The sequence below is a fragment of the Talpa europaea genome, assembly GCF_964194135.1.
Source record: "Talpa europaea genome assembly, chromosome: 15".
Taxonomy (NCBI): domain Eukaryota; kingdom Metazoa; phylum Chordata; class Mammalia; order Eulipotyphla; family Talpidae; genus Talpa; species Talpa europaea.
In genome coordinates, this window is record NC_140083.1 from 54,228,725 (window position 1) to 54,250,032 (window position 21,308).

Sequence of the window (21,308 nt, forward strand, 5' to 3'; positions counted from 1 at the left end):
GCATAATCTATTCTCTTCCCTTTTACTAGACCTTTCTCATTGATATAAAAGCTTGCTAAAATTTTTACAAATATATTTGATTTTAATAAAATTTAGTTGAAAACTCATGCTGCACAGCTTTTGCAAAACACCTTGGTATAATTGCCTGTTCCAGAACTTCTCAAATATATTTGAATCATCTGGGAACCTTATCAGAATTTGAGTTCTAATTCAGAAGGTACATGCTTGTGACTGTACCAAATTGTTCCAAGACTTAGTAACTTAAAACAACAAGTATTTATTTGGACACAGCCATGAGGGATACCTGTGGCTCAGGATCTTTTTCATAGGTGCAGTCAGGACATAGGCCTAGGCTTGATTTGCAGAGGAATCTGTTTGGCTCCTGGCAGACCTCATTCTTGCTGCTGATGGAAGATATCATTCCTTTGCTTTGTGGACCTCTCCATAGGGCAGTTCACACTACAGACACATTCTCTAAGAGATGAGAGAAGGCAGGCATGGGGTAATCCAGATAGAGCTAGTCTCTTTTTTTTTTTTTAAATAACCTTATCTTAAAAGTAATGCTTCATCACTTTTTTTTACTGATAATTTATTTTATTTTATTTTTTATATATTTTTCATTTTTGCACAATGTATGCATTTTTATCTTGGTTATAGTCCCCACATAATCCTCACCCCCCTTATTTTTACATTATTATAATTAGTCTTTTTCCTGGTCCCTTATTTATGTTTTCATCACTTTTACCCTTTGTTCAAGAAAAAGGGATTACACAAGGTCACCAATAGCAGAAAGTGGGAATCATTGGTTCCATCACAGAAGCTGCCTACCACGAATTTGAGATGGGGTCTGAAATTTTGCTTTTCTAAGAATCTTATAGGTGATGTCTGTGCTGCTCTTCGAGAACTTAATTCTTTGAAACGCAAGCTGTAACCTTACTGCCTCAAGGTCTTACTTTCAGTCATTCTCTGGATGGCACCCACTACAGGCTGGTTTTCTCACCCCCCTCTTCACTAAGGTTGCCCGTGTAGAAGTCACTGATGCCTCCCACATTACTAAATACAGCATTTGAAGAAACAGATCACTCTTTTAAAATACATTTCTTTATATGACTTGTGGAAAACTTTCTCCTCAGTTTTTCTTGCTCAGTTTTTAGTTATCTTCCTGACTATAAATATTAGTGTATCCTATACTCCAATCCTCAGAACTCTTAACTTTTTTTCAAATCTACAGTTAAGTCCTAAATGGTTTCATGAAGACTTATACTTTTAATTACAGACATTTGCTCACATGTCAAATTTATGTCCCCTATGTTGATTTCTCCCTTAAAATCCTACATGTTTATCAGATGCCTCAGTGAACACCTCCCTTGGATTTCTAAAAATATCCAGAACAGAACTTTTTGGTCCTACCTGCCTCATGCCTCCATACCAGGCCCAATGTGGCAATCTTGCTTCTTTTCCATTTTCACAAACCCAAAAAATAGTACCATTCTCTGATCATGCATTCCAGTGAAAACTCTGGGAGTCATTCTTGAGTCTTCTCCTACTGTCATGTGTACACAAGTATTCTTACATGTCACTTGAATCTCACCATGATCCACTATCCCAATGTCACTAACATAGTCCAAACCATGATTCACGTTCTTTATACGTATTCTCTGTTCTTTTCCTGAGGATTATAGCTTTCAGCCTGTAGCCCAAGTATTTCTATTCCATATTCATGGATTCCTTTAGAATGTAGTGTAAAGTTTAGATTCTTTGCTATTGTTTGTAAAGCCATACATCACCCCATACTCTGAACTTCAGCAAGGTAGACACTTGACTATGAAAAAAAGTACTCCTATTTGACTGAGTCGTCATGAAAATGATTTCCCTTCCTGGAATGTTTTCCTTCCCTTCTTTGCCTGACTAGCTCTCACTTAATTCCAGTTTCAAATTATGCATGACTTCTCCCTGTAGGCTATCTTTTAACCTCTTAGAGCGGGTTTGGAATACCCACAGTATAATCCAGTCATTATAATTTATCCTCATCATCAAATAATCTGTAAGATGTAGGAAGGTCAGATCACAGAAGTAAATTCAGGTATAGTAAGTCCTCACTTAATGTCATCAACAGATTCTTGGAAATTGCAGCTTTAAGTAATATAACATGTAACAAACCCAGGTCCTCAAATCATGTTATTTCATCAGAATTATCTTTTAATGTTACTCAGGACCTCCTATATTTTGAATCTTGAAAAATATAATTTGGAGGAACTCTGTAAGAGTGAAAATATGAAAATTATGTGCTCATGATTTTTATATGTATGCATTTAAGAGCAAGAGTGGATATTCATTTATAAAAATTAAGAAAGCTGGCAAATATAAAAACATAGCCTCCTGCTGTACTGCTATGGGGCCTTTCCCAGAACCCCCAAAGCTTTAAACTTCATTAAATTCCTAGTAAATGTGCTTCTGTATATTATTCTTCTTTAATTAAGACTCCATTTTTTGTGTCAAAAGGAATTCATAACACAGAGGAGGTGCTTAGTATTTTTGAATGAACCTATTAACTGGGTTATTTTCAGTCATCTTGATATTCAACTAGTTTTTTACAAATTAATTTTTTAAAAATGTTTTCCATATTAGAAAATTGTTCTTATAGTTGTTTCCAATTATTTTTACATTCATGTTTTAGACAACTAATGATGTATATACCTGTTGTAGCATATCAGTGAGCTCCATGCAGAAAGTATGTTAAACCTCTTATTAAGTGGAAAAAAAAGTATGTTCCTGTATCGCAAATAAACTTTATAATCTTCTGTATGTATACATACATATATATGTATGTGTGCAACTATGAATCATATATGTTACAAATTTAAGATTAATTCTGAATTACTAAGATTATTTTATAGTCCCACAATCAGAAATCCTTTGGGAAGAAGCCATCTATTTTCTGTCTATATTAGTTAAACAATGTTTTTGAACATTGTTTGAAACATTGTATGAAACATTGTTTGAAACATTGTTTCTTTCTTCTTTTTTTCTTAAAGAGGCACATATTTTATTTATTTATTTATTTGTTTATTTATTTGTTTGTTTGTTTGTTTATACAAGCACTGGGTACAGTCAGAAGTGCAGGAGGGTGAGAGAATCCACCAGAGCAAGAGCGGGGAGCAGAGCAGGCAGAAGGACCGAAGTACACTGTTGAGGGGAGCAGCGGGTGGCAGGAGAGGTCTGCACGCCATGCGGGACCCTCCTCTGGTGGCCGGGGAGCAGCCGGGGGATTGAACTGGCACTGCAGAGGCCGAAGGGAGCTTTGCAACCCAGCACTCAACCGCTGCGCCACCGGGGAGGCCCTGAAACATTGTTTCTTAAACATTGTATGAAATAGAGGTTTCAGTAGAGCATCATTATAAATCAGCACATGTATATACTATATTGAGTTCACCACTAAAAGTCCAATTTCATCCATTACCATACAATGGATCCCCTTTATTTGATCATACTATATTTTACATAGGCATTTGTCTCTGGAACAATAAAGATACCAGTATTTATGTAACTTCAAAATGAATAGTGTTTACCACAAATTTATTAAGAGGTGATTTGAATTAAGACAATAATGTAGCATTCAAAAGATAACCTACTTGGCATAAATCTTTAGTTTCATGTGTTAAAATAGAGTTCAGTTTAGTTAAGTTCCTTTTATACCAACATTTTAAATTTGCTGAGGATTCAGTGTGCTCATATCAAGATTGTCAGGTGTGGAGGGTGTGTGTGTGTGTGTGTGTGTGTGTTGTAAAGTGCAGCTCTCTGATCAATGCGTATTTTTTCCTCCCATTTTCCTAAATACATCATGAAAAAAAGGATGAGGTTTCCGCCTTAATTGCTTGTGCCTTTTATTCACATTCCTCTCTCAGCCAGGATTGTGAAAAGAGTGCTAGTAAAAGGCTGCACAATGGAGCTTTTCATTAGGCCCCAGCAAGACACACAAAAGAAGGCTTTTGGAAAGAGTGAACGCATGAGTTTAATTTGCAGGTGGAGAGTAGATAAAAGGTGCTGACGCCTCTATTATTCTCTCACTTAGGTGACCCTTACCCTGTTCAGCTGATCCCAACTACCATGGCAGCTGCTGCCGCAGCAACACCAGGCCTAGGCCCTCTCCAACTGCAGGTAAGTCATGGAACAATAGGGCAGAGACAAAAGGTTAAGTAAACATCGAAAACAGCCATTATCGTGTTAGAGCAAAATAAAAGTGACTAGTGATATTTGTCTCACACATTTTTGGTTTTGAATTTATTTGTACTGCCCCTCCACCAACAGTTGAGATGTTAATACTTTTAAATTCACAGTTCTGCATTCCAGTCTAAAGATAGCTTCTTGTACTTTTTTTATTGCTGGGTTTGATGTAACCAAATGAGCTGTAGTTTTTTGTTAATTGCTATATGCCGTAAGTTCATCACAGAATGGTCCTCACTGAGATGAAAAGAACACAAACAACAAATAGAAAAGATTTTCAAAAAGATACTTAGGGATCAAAGTAACTTAACCAAAACTACATTCAAAACTCTTGAAGGTGCCCAGTATCTTGAGGCACTCTGTTTGTCTTTTTACTGTCCTGTGAATGCCTGCTCAGTTGAGTGGGCAAAGAGAGGTAGGCCAAGTGAGCGGTACCTACATGGGCACGACTATCCAGAAACCCAAGGAAGATCTCATTAGCCCTGCGTAGTACATACTCCCACACACTCCCACCTATCCAAGAAGGTGAGAACTTTACCTGATGTCCAAGTGACTATAGAAGTGTTGTCTCTGGGTTGAAAAGAGAATCTATAAAATTACATTAAAGGTGTCTTCCATTAACTTTTTGATTCTCTGAATCAGTGCCCTACACAGTCTTCCCTAGTTTCTGTTGTTATTGACTTGACAGTTACATAGCTGATGGAATGGGAATAACAGATCATCTAACAATAGAAATCATCTTCCCTTTTAAGAGGTTTTTTTTTTTTTTTTGCCTGAAAGACAGTTTGCCTGTGAAGCCAGATATAAAGCAGTTGTGCTTAGTGAAATTAAATTGTCTTCATGAACATGCATTGTCATAATAGATGATCTTAGTCTGTGAGGAAAAAATGTAGTTGTATGTTGTAGCATCAAGAGATAGATGCTTTGGTCAGCACCAGGCATTGTCAGAAGACCTGGTAGGTTTCTGAAAAATCAGTCTAGTCTCACAGGGGAACCACAGGAGAAGCAGAGCCATACTGTGTTCTCAGAGGGTATTAGAAGTCATTCTTGTTCAGCCTTTTCTCCAAAAAGCTACACTGTGCCCCTCTGTTGCTTTGAATTGGAAATACATTGGGCAGTGTCAGACTGTGGGGACAGTAAAATTAAGGAGACATTTGTTGTCCTTTGAAATGGAATCTGGGAAGTAACTTCCACAAGAAAAAGTGATTGTAATAGGTACAATTAAAAAGAGCAGTAGAGTTAAAAGAAGAGGGAAGACTATCCAACAGTAGATTTGAATGTGGAAATTAGGAGTTTTAGAGATTTAGGATGTCGATTTTCAAAGTGAATTAGACGTTCTCATTTCCTCTCGCGTGGATTAGTGGTGAGAGGAATGAGGGCAAGTTGGTAAGGAGACCCCCCCTTCATTGTAGGATCCCAGTAGAAAGTAGCTTCTTATGGCAACAATCCTGCCTTCTTTTGTTGTGGAGATACTAGAATATTTGACACAAATAAAGTTTTGTTTCTGTCCTCATGATAGATATGTAATAGAATGCCATTAAAATTAAAATTAAACATGTTGAAATTTTTCCTTTACCAGAAAACAAGAAAAAAAGAGACCAAACATATTAGTACTCACTTTAACTATCATTTGATCTATAAATGAGGTAAAGGTACTTTTATATAAGTGGCATTGTGCCCATTAAAATATTTTCATGGCAATCACAGAAATCAGCACTGTAGTAAGACAACATATCTTTCAGGTAAGCCACTCACTACTGTAAAAACACAACATTTTATTTATGATTTTAAAAAATGATTCTGAGATGCAAATATATTCCAAATGCATGTCAGGATAGAGTCTAACTTCTCCTTGAAGTGGATGACTCTTACCATTTCCAGCACACTCATACCAACGTACTTTTTGACTCATCTGTGACACAATATTCATCCTTCCCTATCCTTGACTTCAGCTTTTCCCTGGATTAATATCCTTCCCCTTGCTTTAAAATAAAGTCAAAATTATTTTCTTCTCCACAAGCCTGAGCCCAAAATGCTCAGAGAAAAGCTGACTACAATGCCTAGTGAGAAATCTTAACTCTTGTTTGTATTTTCCCTGATCTCCTGAGCCTACTTCTGAGTTTTATCTCAGTGAAATATAATGTGTGAGCCAGTTTTAATTTTTTTCTAGCCCTGCTTTTAGTTTTATTGTTAAATCTCCATTATCTGCCCTTTAGTTATACCTTCTCTAGACTCCCTCACTTTTGAGCCTCTTTCAGTGACTACTAGGATGATCTTCCAGTTATTAAGATTCAGTCTTAGATTCTTATGCTTGGTTTTCTAGAAAGTCTTTCATAAGGACTATCTCATTTAATTCTTATTGCCACACTTGTGTTATGTATTAATATCCCCATTTGACAGAAGAAAGTCAGGTCACAGAGTTCAAAATTCATGCTTTCTAAACAATTGTATTTGCTTCTCCAAGTATAGGAGATTTTATTTTAAACTTTGACGACATTGCCCTTCTTAGGATATCTGTGACCTGCTAATCAAATTATAAAATTAATGCTGGTTAATTGGCACTACTATGTAACCTCTATATGCATTGCTGTACTGAAAAAAAGTAGCCTGCTTTATAATGACAACTCTCCAGACTGCATTTTCTATTGCGTACCTTTTTCCATAGATATATGTTAATTCAGCACTCTCTTTCTGAACACCTAGATCTAAGAAGGGACACTATGAATATATTCCTGGTTGATTTTGTTTACTTAATATTTGCGTTGAAATATACTTCTGCATATAAGTATTCACACTTGGGTAATATTATGTTAATTTAAAACCAATAGCCAGATTCTTTGAGTATGTCTATTAATTTAAAAGATAAGCAAAATAATATGATTTAAATTAGACCACTATGTATTACTTACCTATTAATGTTCTTTGATAAGATAATGAAGTACTTACCATGCAATAAAAAATACCTTTTATTAAAAGGTACCTTACAATGTACTTTTAAAAACAGGTAAAATAGCAAAATATTGTCATATTTTCTTTTATTTTTATGGAGAAAAATGTATATAAAACATACAAATTAACATGTTGCCATGGCACCATTTTATTTATTTATTTTACAATGAAGTATCTGCCTTTGTCTCTTGTGCCTTTTTAGTCTTTCCTGAGCTTCAGACCATTGCAGGCAACTATTTGTAGGTTGTCAGGGACAAATAAACCAAAATTTACAGATTCTATAACAAAGTCCAGAATAGAGCTCACCAGTACTTTTCCTTGCCCCCAAACCTGCCCATCAATTGCTTTACCCAGAATCATAATAGCTGTCCTTAGTCCTCCACTTCTGTATGCATTAAATCAATATCATTCATTCCTCCTGATAAATAAATAAAAAATAAAATCTTCCTTTTCATCACGAGAGTCAGCCTTCTGTGTCAGGATGTCCATCTTGCTTTCTCTTAGTTTACTCATTGGCTCTCGACCTGGTCTTTCTGTTAGTCAAAATGATCTTTCTCATTTTAGAAAATCCAATCATGTCATTGATTTAAATTAGACCACTATGTATTACTTACCTATTAATGTTCCTTGATAAGATAATGAAATACTTACCATGCAATAAAAAAGGCCACTTAAAGGCCAGCAGTGATTCCCTAGTGACTTCAAGTTTCTCTCCCATCTAGATCTTTACAGGTGGTAGTTCTTCTCCCTGGAACCCTATGACCCACCATCTTTCCCAAGCCAATTTCTCCTTACCCCTGAAGGTGCAAATCAGAACTTCATTTTTGTAGGGGAGACGTCACTGCCCCCCAGTCTGGATTAACAGGGCGCTTACATATCCAAAGGGCACACAGTATTTTGCTGTTATAGCACTTTTTGAACATATTTTAAACCCTACTTTTTGACTTGTACCAGATGACAAAATTAGTGAAGTCAGTGACTTGCCATAGTTTGCATTTAACCCAGTACTGAAATATTTTATGGACTCAATAAATATCTATTAAATGAAAGGATGAAGAATAAATTTTAACATTATTATACATAGAAAAAAAAATGCTCAAATAGGTATTCTGCTTTATGTTGGAATTAAGTTGTATAAGTGATTTCTTTCCTTTATAAATTAATTACAATAATTTACAGAAAATAAAATTATACTTTGAATCTTTTGGACATTTGTGACTAGATGAATTCAGCTAACTAATAAACCCAAATATGGCTGTAGGCCATCTAACAGTAATTCCTCATGTTCATTGTTAATTTGCATTTTACCTAATGGGCATCATGAATTTTTAAATTGTAATAGTTGTAGTGTAGTTTACTATTTCTATTTTTTTAACGAGGCTTCTATGATTTGAAATTAGAAGGAAATATTTATCAACTTATTTCTCAGTTTATAAATACTGCATTTGTGTTGGCCAAAAGATGACTGCCACCTGTTCTACCTATAGGAAGCCAAAAATGCCTACTCCAACCAATGATTAATAGTGATAAGCAAGGGAAAGAAGATTACGATTCTTTGTGGATGGTTATATTTTACTCAAAATAAGAAAGAACATTCATTCGAGAGTGTTTATTGAATGAATTTACCTTTTTAATCATTTTGTAGAACTATTTTAAAAGCCCATCATAATATTTTTATAATAAAAACTCAAAATTACAAAGTTGTCATTAAATGAAACCACATGGGGTTACAGTTTCCATAACCAGTAACATCGGGGATCTGCCTTCTTAGGATGGAAAAATGATAGATGACCTGTGATCATGTTAGACAATGAATCATACAAAATATCAACTGATATCAGTCTTTTTTCATAGCTATCAAAGGTACATAGAAAGTCATAGTGGAAATGGCGTCAGCTTCTATCTGACAGAGAATAACATCAAGGTAGAATGGATGAAATGCTGAAGTTCATCTTTTTATCAACCTTCTGCCTGTCTCTGAAGGAGGTCAATAATTATGACAGGATACAGATAAATGCCTTATATTTCCCAGGGCAGCACAAGTGACTGATCATGACTATATGTGTCTGACTAGGAGAAACCCCTAGAAAATCAATAAGGAGAAATAACCATATGGAGCGGTCCAGATGTGAGGACTTCTGTTGAAGGAATTACTTGTACAACTAGAAGACTTACTTGTATTCATCTTTGCCTACCTAGATACTTTAATATTGAGCTTAACTTTCAGGTCTGAGTCATTTCCATACAGGATAAAAATGATCAAATGCTCCTCATTTCTATCAACTGCAGTGAGCTGTTTGCTGTTGAACTTCTATATGCATGAATAAGTTTTCTTCCAGGTTAAAAGACTCAGTTCCCTCTTTTCCTCTCTCTTTGCCCCTGAGCCTGCAGGGCAGACAGACAGAAGCACACATATGATTAATACAGCACAGCTGCAAGTGTGAATCATTTGCATATGTATTAATAGAGGCAAAAAAAAAACCCAACAACAATTAAATTATATACAGAGACATTCTGCATACTAAAGAACATATGCAAATAGGCCAGCAGAAGAGCGCAGCCAACATTGTCTCTGACGTTTCCAAGCCCATATGGGCTAGAGTCAGAACCCAGCACTGTGAAGAATCTCCTTAAAGGATATACCTAGTAGGAACTGCTCGATAGCTATTACCACTCATGGGGTTCCTGAGAGCTGTCTGACATTTGGACAATGAAGACAGTGCAAGGAGTGTCTTTTTCATGCTATTTCTGTGTTTCCTTGTTTTCAGCTGTTTCGTGTTTCATGGTGTCTCATTCATGATAACAGACATCAGCACACGTGTGCTTTTGCACAGTACCCATTTTTATTGTAATGAACAGTCAAATAAAAGAGAAACTTTAAAATTCTATTTGAAGTTCTGTTGTTGATTACATGGGACTATTTGTCAGTGCCAGGGTTTCTGGCCACCATTCTGTGCCCATTCCTCGATGAACATGCCTAGGTCACTCTAGGGTGTACCTTATGTAAAAGGATTGCAATTAGAAGAGCAAAACCAATTTATTGATATTTTAAAAGTAACTTTTTTATTCATTTTATCAAGAAAAATAAAGCTATTCAATTTTCTAGTCATGGCTATATATAAAGAAGGGTGAGCAACTAATGTTCTTCAATTCACAGATTATATTTATATGCCAAATTTGTTCTTCAACCTAATTGTCTAGTTGGTTTATATAGCCGGTGTCCTTTAATTATGAAGGATAGTTATGAAGACAAATTCAAACTTGCAGTAAAACTTTCCCTAAGTCACTTAACTATAGAAAATTTTTGAGTCTAAAGAACCCAAATGAAGGCAGATAACCCTTAAAAGGAACAAATTCTGGGTTTTCTGATCCCAGAAAACTATTAAATATTATCTGTGAATATTATCCATTACTTCTATAATTAAGTGTCAATGTCAGTGGTTAGAACATGTGAATTGCATGACATAGAACTGGCAATCATAGGGCAGAGCCTTCATAATTAATTTTATATATATAAACAATCTCTCAGCAAGGGATAGAGGGAAAATAAAGGCCAAAGTAACAAAAATGTTTTACATTACCTCTAGATTGATATTTTAAGAGACTGTTACTCAGTGATTGGGAATATATGATGTAATGATTAAGTGTGGTGCCTGCAGCTATCTTTGCCTTAAGTCACGGTTCTGCTATTTACTTGCCTGTGACATTGGACAGATTACCTAACCTCTCCATGACTTAGTTCTCTTTTCTGTAAAATGTGGGTTTACATGATATCTTTATTGTGAGGATAAATGAGATAATACACTTAAAGTGGTTAGCAGTAAAGGAATGAGTTAACCATTTATCAAACACTATGAACTAGCTAATAATAAATGCTTAGTGTTTATAGTTGATTAATCAGTTATTAGCTGATGATATCAAGGTTCTTTTAATTGCTTAATGGCAGTATCACATATTAGACAAGTTTGAATTTTCTTATATAGATTTATTTGCAAGGCAACATCTAAAAGCAAGTTATTTAAATTATAGCAAATCATCTTATTTATTAGGTAAAATTCTGTTCCCTTGTATGGTATAAGTCTAAGACTCATTCTAAGAACCCATGGGAGGCAGTGAATTTACCCAAAAAACTGTGAGTAGTTACTCCAGTTTATTGTTCTATGTTTTGTAGAGAACCTTTGTATGCCTTTTCTGGTATTACCCTTGAAAGCTTACTCTTTTTCTAGATGCATTAGCAGACTATTTACTAAGACATTGCCTCTTATTCTATGTTTTGTTATCTATAGCTGAAATATTCCTCCTATTAGTCTTACTGTGAAAAATTATAAAATTTTCATGACTCTAAGTAAGTAGCTCAATGGTTTCAAACTTGTATATAGAAGCAGATTATTTTTATAAACACCATATTTTTCTAGAAGTTGTTTTACCCAGCAAATATTTATTCTTTTTAAGTGGTTAAGTTAAGCCTCAAAAAGGTGAATCAGTTAAGAATCCTTGGTGGATCGTGGAAGAGCTTGAAATGTAAGAGAATGAAAGGAGCGAAAAAAGTGGAATGGAACTTAAGGAAAGCCATATAGCCTCATGTCTTAGCAAGTGTATTTGAAATAGAAAGGTCCTCCACGACCGTGGAACATGGTTGTTTAAACTAGTCATGGGAATGCCAAGTGCTTCCAAGCACTCCCAAAAAGTGCCATTTGCTTTTATTTGTTTTATAGATTGAGTTCTACTGACTAAAATTGTTTGAATGAAAGATTATGTTACTCAAACAAAATTTAAAAACCATTCTTCTTTTCCAACTCCTTAATTTTATTGATGAGGCTATTTAAACTCCAAGTAGTGACCTGACTGAATCAGATATTAACAGAAATGTGTCTGGAATCCTGGCAACTGAAAACTAAATCTAACTTCTTCCCATTTTACCATGGTGTTCTTAAAATAAGTGCATATTTTCATATATATTATTTTAACTTGTTTTATGTAAAAGGAAATTGTTATTTTTGCATTTAGATTATTAAGGATGAATAAAACAATGAGCAGGATTTGCATATTAGTGACAATAACAACCTTCTGAATTGCGTTCATTTTGCTGAGTTCAGTGATTGTGCTCTGTGAATTAATTCTTTTGTGAAAAGCCATTTGGAAGATCAAGGAAATTAAAAAAACAAAACAACAGAGAAGCATCCTTTTTCATATCGTTTGTTCATAGAAAGTTCAAAGTGAGATTGTTTACACCACAAGTCTTGTTGATATTTTACTTGCTTCTAAGAAGAAAGATAGTATTGAAGATGATTATATAATGATGCAGATAAGACTTTGCAGTCTTGAATGAGCTGTTCTGAGAGAAAGACTACAGAGAAAAACCACATTAACATTTTGAGCTGTGTTTGGTTGGCAAGTGTCTTCATGAGACTTGAAAATAGAACCTGATTTGACTCCTTCCCATCGAATGCTTAAACCAGCCCAGCAGATTTCATATGTGCTGTTTCTGTGGAAGTTTCTCAGTACTGACCTGCCAAAATGAGGACATGAAGAGAAAGGGGATGAGGACACTCATTGTTCCACCTTTCTTAATCCTGACCTTTCTTTTAACACCACCCTCCATTTTCTTACCCAACTGCTTCTCAGATAAAGAGTAACCAGGAAGCAGTGTAGGAACAGAGGAATTACGCTCTCAGATGGTTTGCTACCAGCAGCATTGGGGCTGACTAATCAATGCCTCCAAAGTGAAAATGGCTTCCCCAATTCTAGAACTTCTCCAACAGTGATGAGAAAAGTAATAATGGTAGTGAAAATCACAATTACTTCCTTTTTATGGAATGGAGTGGAACATGAGAAAATACTGTCCCACCTGATCTAGTTGCTTTAAAGTAACAAGTTTTCATCCGGAATTGCATTCTATAGCCACTCTAACTCCTACTACAACCACTTCTTCAAATCTGTACCCTAAGTGAGTCTCATTGGACTTATTTTCCCTGTGTTTATTCCCTCAGTTTTAAAGGAACTTTAAATTCTTAGAGCTAGTACAGCCAAAACATTTGGTTAACATACAGCCACAACATTTAAATAAATAATAAACAGCAAAGCAAAGGCCCCTTACATGGTCTCCAGTTTTGTTCTCAGGTTCAATTGGTACATCTTGCATCTGGTTTCTCTTCAGAGAAACTTCAAGTTTGGTGTTTAAGCATTACCTTCCATGAAACCGTGAAATAGCGAGTTTTCATAGGTTCAAGCTTAGCATTGTAGTCACTTAGTTTTAATAGCATGTTGGTATACTGGTACAGTAACTGGCTGCATGACTTATACTCCCCCCTTTTCTTTAAAGCATGCCCCTCAAATTTTATTTAAACATTTAAAAATGTTAAATCTTGCAAATGCATATATTTAAGTGGTATATATAGTATTATGGTTTATGAGCCTGAGCTCTATAATAGGATATCTTATTTGGGTGTATCAATGGTCAAGTTTTTTTCATGTGAAATATTGTTCTGTATGATAAAGCTTTGAGGATTAAGATAATACATGCAAAATGCTTATAAGCCTTCAGTCATCTTTAGCTGCTGTCAGCCTCAACCTTATCTCCTGGAATCAAGGATTTTCCATTGTTAGAAATGACCCTAACACATTCTTGCTGGTTTCAAGTTAGTAAGTACCTGTCTAGGGGATAGCAGTTATTTTCTGTAGTCCAATAGTGTGAGGGGAATGGCGAAATCCATCTTAATTCAAGTTCGGTTGCCCACCTTTTATGAGAGCCACACCCCTATATTTAATGAAAAGGAATTATCTCTTCAGTATCAAAAACCTCTCTTCTACCTTGAAGATTACAAAAAACATGTGTTTTCCTTCTAAAAATTAAAAGCATGTATTTCTTTCCATTGCATAAGTTACTAGAGCATCTTTGTTTTTACAGCATTGACATAACTGAAAGGAATTGAAACTTGTCCCTTTGAAGGGAAAGCTGTGTCATTGGAAAGTTGCAGTATTTGTTACAATGGGGAAATTTTTACAGCTGGATAGTTAAGATTCTATAGGAAAAAAAAAAACTGTTAGCATAGTGTCTGGTATAATAAATACTCCTTTTTGTGTTTACTGCTTTATTGTCTATTATTAGATTAGTAAAGTAAAATTTGCATATAGAAAAATAAGTTAGGGCATAATAAAAGCAGCCAAAGTAGTTGGTCTAATGCTCTTGCTAATGTTCCAGATTGCTCAGTACAGCTCCACAAAGTGTTCTGCTCTCAAGCTGCCCTTGAAATGATATGTAAGTCTGGTCATTTAACCTCCCCAGGTCTCACATTTTCTTATTTTTTAAATCATGTAAGTATAGCAGTCTGTCGGTCATGGAGGAAGGGATGAAATGTTGCAAAAGTAGATAGGAGTCCCAGAGTAGACAGGAGTCCCAGAAATCCTGAGAAGGCGCCTTTGCACTTACAAGCAGGTGGGCGTGATTCACACAGGGGATGCCTGTGCTATCAGGGGACACTTGGCAGAGGGTGAAGAGGCAATTATTGATCTGGAGCATTCAAAAGAAATGCTTTGTAGTTTTGAAAACAGGTTAACTCTGAGGTTCCAAGTGGGCAAGCAATTTCAATTATGTCATTACTTATCCATGGAATGAGAACGCAGACGAGCAGCTCAGACCAGTGCTAGATTACGTGCTAGACAAGCTGTGAAAACACTTCCATACCTGAAAAGGCCTACCTAGAAACACATAACATTCGACATAAAATAACTTGATGGAATTATCAGAGTCTTGTTTGATTTTGAATCAACAGCTTGATTGAATGGCATAAGCTGTTTAGTCCTTAAGGCTGCTGAAAATTTTAAAATAGGAACCTACTTCCAAATTATCTAGGTTTTGGTTCCTATTTCTAAAAGTCATTCTTTTTTTCACTTTCATGGCTTCCTCTTTTCCAACTTTCTTCATTGAATTTTTCCTGTCTTTCTTTTCAGTTCTTACCTTTCTACTCCCCTTCTCTTTCTTTATTTCTTTCCTTTTCTCTCTTGTTCATCAAGTTCTGGGCCTCCATCTACTTTTTTATTCACCCACAATGGTAGCAAGATGCTGTGTCCTTCAGAAATACTTGCTTGTTGGGCCTCCCTGGTGGTGCAGCAGTTGAGCGCTGGGCTGCGAAGATGCCTACAGCCTCTGCAGCACCGGTTCGATCCCCAGCCACCGGCGAGGGTCCCACATGGCGCGCAGACCTCTCCTGCTGCCCGCTGCTCCCCTCAGCAGTGTACTTCTGTCCTTCTGCCTTTTCTGCTCCCTACTCTGCTCCCTGCTCTAGCTCTGGTGAATTCTCTCACTCACCCTCCCGTGCTTCTGACTATACCCAGTGCTTGTATAAATAGATAAAAATCTTTTTAAAAAAAATAGAAATACTTGCTTGTTGTTTAAACAATTCTAGTAGTACCTAGATAGAAGCAGGGGAGGCAGTAGTTGGAATTGGGAATACCAAATGGCAAGATTGGAGGCTCTCAGAGGAAACTATATCTGGGCCTGCTTTTCTTTTCTTTCTTTTTTAATGTTTGGCAGCTGGTGGAAGGGGAGGTTAAAGAAAGAATGATAGCTAGCCTACAAATATTTTCTTTCATAATTTATTTTCTCTCCTAATAAAGTCAAATAACACAATGAACATATCAACAATGAAGGCTTCCATTTCAACCATAAAATCCCTAACAGTCCACTCTTCCACTGGAATTGGATGTTTTAAAACTGTGCTTCAAAGACTGAGGAAAAAGTGTGAGTTGTCTTGGGAAGGAAGGACACAGAGGTGGAAGCACAGCTCATTATTTTTATAGTAAGAAAATGCTGCACTGTTGTTTTCTTAGCATCAGTTGAAATGGAAAGAGATGCTTTTACCTTATTTATTTAACAATGTAATATCAGTAGTTTATGCTCCTATTATCACAGTTTGTGGGTGGTGATCACTCCTCCTTGCTCTCCTGAACTTTCAAACCACTTGTTATTCATTCTTTGTACCCATGAGAACATATTAGAGACACAGAGAGATCAAGTCTAGATTTTATAATTTTTAAAACTTTATAGTTCATAGGTTAGAAAATTAGCACTTTTTCCATTTTTTTTTTTTCCGGCTAAAAAGGCCAAAGCACTGGATAATTATAAGTGATAATTTTTGATTGCCATCATATTTGGTTTGAGTTTTGGCATTATAGCTTTTATTTTATAATTTCAAAAATTAGCATCCAGTATAATTGACTGTATTTAAGGTATACAGTTCTATGAGTTTTAACCCCACAGTTAGAATACAAGGCAGGTCTGTTACGCACTAGGATTTCCTTGCTGTCTTGAACCAACAGGACAGTCGAAGCTGAGGCCACCAGCTGTCCTATAGTTCAGTAGTGGTTCTCCCAGCCCCTCTATTTTAATATGGCTTTTAGCTCTGTCTACTGTCATGAACCCAACAATTTCTTTTGTTCATTCTCAAGAGAGTAACCATTTTGCTCTCTTCTTATGTTTATTTCTCATCTTATTTTGTTGGAGTAAAGACTTAAATAATTTCTGCATTTAATTTTACTTTTAAAATTGTGATTTTGACCCAGAGCTTTTCTAATTTTAATGATTCTTCTGTAGGTTTATTTATTGTCATGGTAAAATATACATAATATGAAACTTACCATTTTAACCATTTTTAAGTGTACCATTCAGTGGCATTAAGTACGTTCGGATTGTTGTGAAGCTATTACCACCACCTATCTCCAGAACTCTTCATCATCACAGCTGAAAGTCCTTACTCATTAAACAATAACCCTTCATGTTCCCACGCAGCCTCTGGTCTCCACTGTTTTCTACCTTAGAGGCACTTCATGTAAGTGGAATCATCCAATTTTGGCATTTTGTGTCTGGTTTATTAATTTAGGATGATGTCATTAAGGTTCATTCATTTTGCAGTGTGTTTCAGAATTTTCCTTCTTAATGGTGACAAGTATTCTGTTGTTTATATATACCACTTTTGTTTATCCCTACATCTGATGGTGGATATTTGTGGTCTTTTCACCTTTTGACTATTGTGGATAATGTTGCTATGATCCTAGATGTGCAAACAATCTGTTCTAGTCGCTGCTTTCTGGTATTTTGGGTGCCAAGAGGTGGGATTGCTAGACCACTTGGTAATTCTATGTTTAATATTTTGAGGAACTACCATAATGTTTTCCATAGATAATGCACTCTTGTACATCTCTGCTAGCAACATGCAAGTTTCCCAATTTCTCTATCACCTTCTCAGTGTTTGTTATTTTCTGTGTTGCTATTGGTTTATAATTGCCATCCCAATGGGTGTGAAGTAGAACCACATTGTGGTTTGTGTTTGCACTTTTTTAATGATTAGTGATATTGAGCATCTTTTCATGTGCTTATTGGCCATTTGTACATTTTTCCAGCAATGGGCATAAGACCCATTTTAATAGCACTTCTCAAAATTGATTCCTCAGTAATAATTGTTTTTTTATTGTTCTCACTTTAGGTGGATCTTTAATTTTTATTGACTGAAAGAAGGATAAATAAGTGATTAAGTAAAAACCATTCAAAGTATTTAAGTCTTAGTAACCACTAAACTTGCTCCCCAAGGCAGGTTCCTTTGCTAAGGTACATTTTATACTCTTTAAATGGGGATAGCAACATTACTTGTCCCAGATGATTTGTTGTGCAGACTTAATGCTATGCAAAATACTTTCAACAGAGTGACATATCAATATGAAATTAAAATTTACTAATAAAAATGTTAATATTTATAATTATGTAATATGCTTGTGTTATAATAATACTTAAATGCTGATTCACAATTTGTGTTTCTCTGTTATTACTTAGGAAAACCCTTTAAAAAAATGTTACACTTTTTAAAGTATAAACTTCAGGGGATCTATCACAGTACCTTTCAATTAATATTTGTTTACTGAATTAAAGAATGATGAATGAAAACACATGTGTATACTCACATGCATGTGTGCTTGTATGTGCACATGTGAGCACACATGGAGGCAACTTTAAGTTGCATTGACCTGTGCGGATTTAAAGTTTTATTATGTGGCTTTTATCATTATTAGCAGTGAATCCAAAATATGGGTTTGCCTCAAACTCTATTGGATTGATATTTAAAAGTCTATTAAAATTACTGAATTAAATAGAAAGAGCAAAAGTTGGTCTTGTGTGGTTTTTGGCTTTGTTTTGTTTGAAGGCTAAAATCTCTAGATTAGTTAACTGAATTTTGTGTCTGATTTTTTTTTTCTGATTTATTCTAGTGAGCTAGTAACATGGTATCACTGACTATTGAAAAAATATTAGTGTTAGTATTTACTAACTAAATTGATGAGGCAGTTGTGTGGCATTTATAGAGTATTACGTTAGCCTTTTATTAACATTTATGCAAGTGTGCATATACTAGAAAGGTGCAGGGTCAGTGGTAAGTCGATTTGGTGTAGATATGCTTTAATGGGTAAATTTTCCCAATTAGGAGAGGAAACGCTACTGGGAAAATATGTGATCCCCTACTAAAGTATTTTTACTTTAAATCAGATTGACTTTATCTTCATTTCCTCATTATTCTTTTTATTTTCAAACTTGCTGAGATCTGAGGTTGGTGTTAACATACTGATTTCAACTAAAAGTTTAAGTTTAAGATCACAAGGGGAATAAGAGATGATCCAAATAAAAAAGAGAAATGTTAGATTTAAAAAAAAAAAAACTAATTTGTCACTTCACTCATTGAGTATGAACTGAATAGACTTCTAACCCTTAAAATACTTTTTTTTTTTCCTTTTTATTGCCTGGAATCTTAAGAGCTTTATCATTTGCAGTCATAAAATGAAAATATACACCAAACCCTCAAAGGGCAAGTATGAAATTAAATTATATTTGGGCAGCTGTAACCTTTTAAAACGATCAGATTCCAGTTAATGTATTTCTTCCTGTTCCAAGTGCTGCCATGGTGTTTGATGGTGGGAAGCAGTCCAAAGGGCATTGGGAGATAATAAATTCACTGTAAATTTCACCCCAAGGCATGTCTGGATACACCAAGGCCTCCATTTAGCAAGGCTGACCTAAAACTCTTGTCACATCCAAAGGTCATTTAGGTTGAGGTTGGTGTGTCCCATCTATCTCCCCTTGATGCAAAGAGTGACAGTTGAAACAGGGTTGAGCTCATAAACAGTCATCTGAATATGAAAAAGAAGCTAGCTCTGGAGTAGGAGGGGAAGTGAAGAGAAAACTACCTTCTACAGTGGGACTGCAAGTGCTGGGCTTTTTACAAAATCACATATCTCATAGCTTCTGTTTCAGAGCAACCATTAACTTGAAAGGGGCATTACTGGATTAGGTTGATTTAGAAGGAGATACTCTTTACTCTGGCTTTTATTTATATATGTTTCCAAAGCCTGGGGTGATTTTTTTTAAGTATTTTAAAAGAATCTATTTCCATCCTCCTTCTATTTTAAAATAACAGTACCCCCCTCCCCTTAATCTGTTCTCTTCGCTTAAAGTGCAAAAGCGACCAGCTCATGGGAACAAAGTAGTAGAAAATGTTTTGAAGAAATAAAGCTTAATGTGGTCCTGGAAAGCCATGTTTTTTTGTTTTTTTTTTTTTCCTATTGCTTTCTTAATCATGTACTTTTTCACCATAGGAAAGTATGCATAGCTTTAATAATATTTAAATGTACAATTCAGTGGCTTTGGTTGCACTCACAATGTTGTGTGATCATCACAATTATTTATTTCTAGTACTTTTTAATCATCCTAAATGGAAGTTATGTACCTGTTAGTTAAACAATAATTCCCAGTCCCCTCTACATTTGATAACTTTTGTTCCACTTTCTGTCTGAGTTTGCTCATTCTAGCTACATCATCTGAGTGGACTCATACAATATTTGGTCTTTTGTGTCTGGCTGATTTCACTTGGCTTAATGTTTTAAGGTCCATCCATGTGAAACATGTATTTTTCAATTAGGCAATTTTAGGAATGACTTCAGTTATTTCAAAAATAATTTTCATTTATGAATGAATCAAGGATATATGAAATCCCAATCATAATAATGATAAGAAACGCAAAGTGTCATGTGAAACATTTTAGACATCAGACTGGATAGATATAATGAAATATTTAAAGTCTTGCAAGTATTTTTTGGGAAAAAAATTAAAAATTCAGGAAGGCAGAAATTTTTGTTTGCTGGTATGTGGTGGTAAAACATTGCTCAGCACATAAGTAGGTACCCAATAATATAGTGAATGAATCAATTGGTTTAATGCAGGAAAGCAAAAATTACAATTGTTGGTTATTTCTCTGGACTGCTTCAGTGACATATGAGAAATATGTCCTATGCATTTGAAAAGGAAGCCTGTTAGGAACAGAGCTGCTAATGTAAGTGAAAATACATTGTAAATACTTCCCTTAGACTGTGGTTTCTGTTATTTTAATTGACTTCAGAGTACTGTGATTTGGGTAGTGCAAATGACTCATTTTTAATATATCTTTTTTATTCTCTTTTAAGTAGTCTAGAAAAATTAAGGTTCAGGATTAGTATATGAAGTAAACTATGGAGTTTTATATGATTAGATCCTTAATATAAGTTATGCAGGAAATAGCAAGTATTTAAGGATGAGATTCACTGTTGAAAATTATCCAGATTTCTGCTATAATTGATTTTGAATCAACTTTAGATCATGTAAAAAATGATTAGGTGAATGTTATTCTAGGTAAAGTGGGTTATGGGTGAACCAATCCCTTCCAGTCAATTCTCCATATTACATCTAGACTGATATTGCAGAAACATAATCTTATTATCTCATTCTTCTTCTTTAACTATTATAAATTTCCATTTACCTTCTTCCCAGGTACTTCCTCACCACACTGGAGCTTCACTGGCCTCCTTCCACTGCCCCATACCTGTCATGTTCTCCCCACCTCAAGGTTGTTCCGCCAGCACTTTTCTTACTTCATGTTCATAGTTACATCATCTTGTCCTTCTGACCTCAAAGCAATCCTTTTTCTAGGGAAGTCTTTCCCGATCTGCTTAGCCATTTATAGCGCCCTCTTATATGCTCTTACAATATCATGAGCAAAAAGGTTACCAAAATGAAACTTACTTTTTTTTTTTTTTTTTTACTGGCAGCAGCCATTAGGAAAGAG

At 35.3% G+C, this 21,308-nt stretch overlaps 1 protein-coding gene across 6 annotated transcripts in view; it reads left to right on the top strand.

Moving 5' to 3' along the window:
- SOX5 (SRY-box transcription factor 5) overlaps positions 1-21,308 on the top strand; it is a gene marked incomplete at both ends in the record, with an annotated part of 392,519 nt that overhangs the window by 289,056 nt on the left and 82,155 nt on the right. For all 6 annotated transcript variants that reach the window (XM_084256237.1, XM_084256240.1, XM_084256238.1 and 3 more), the window contains one exon: positions 4,073-4,158. In XM_084256237.1, coding sequence (XP_084112363.1) covers positions 4,073-4,158 — 86 coding nt within the window. The remainder of the gene's footprint in view (positions 1-4,072; positions 4,159-21,308) is intronic.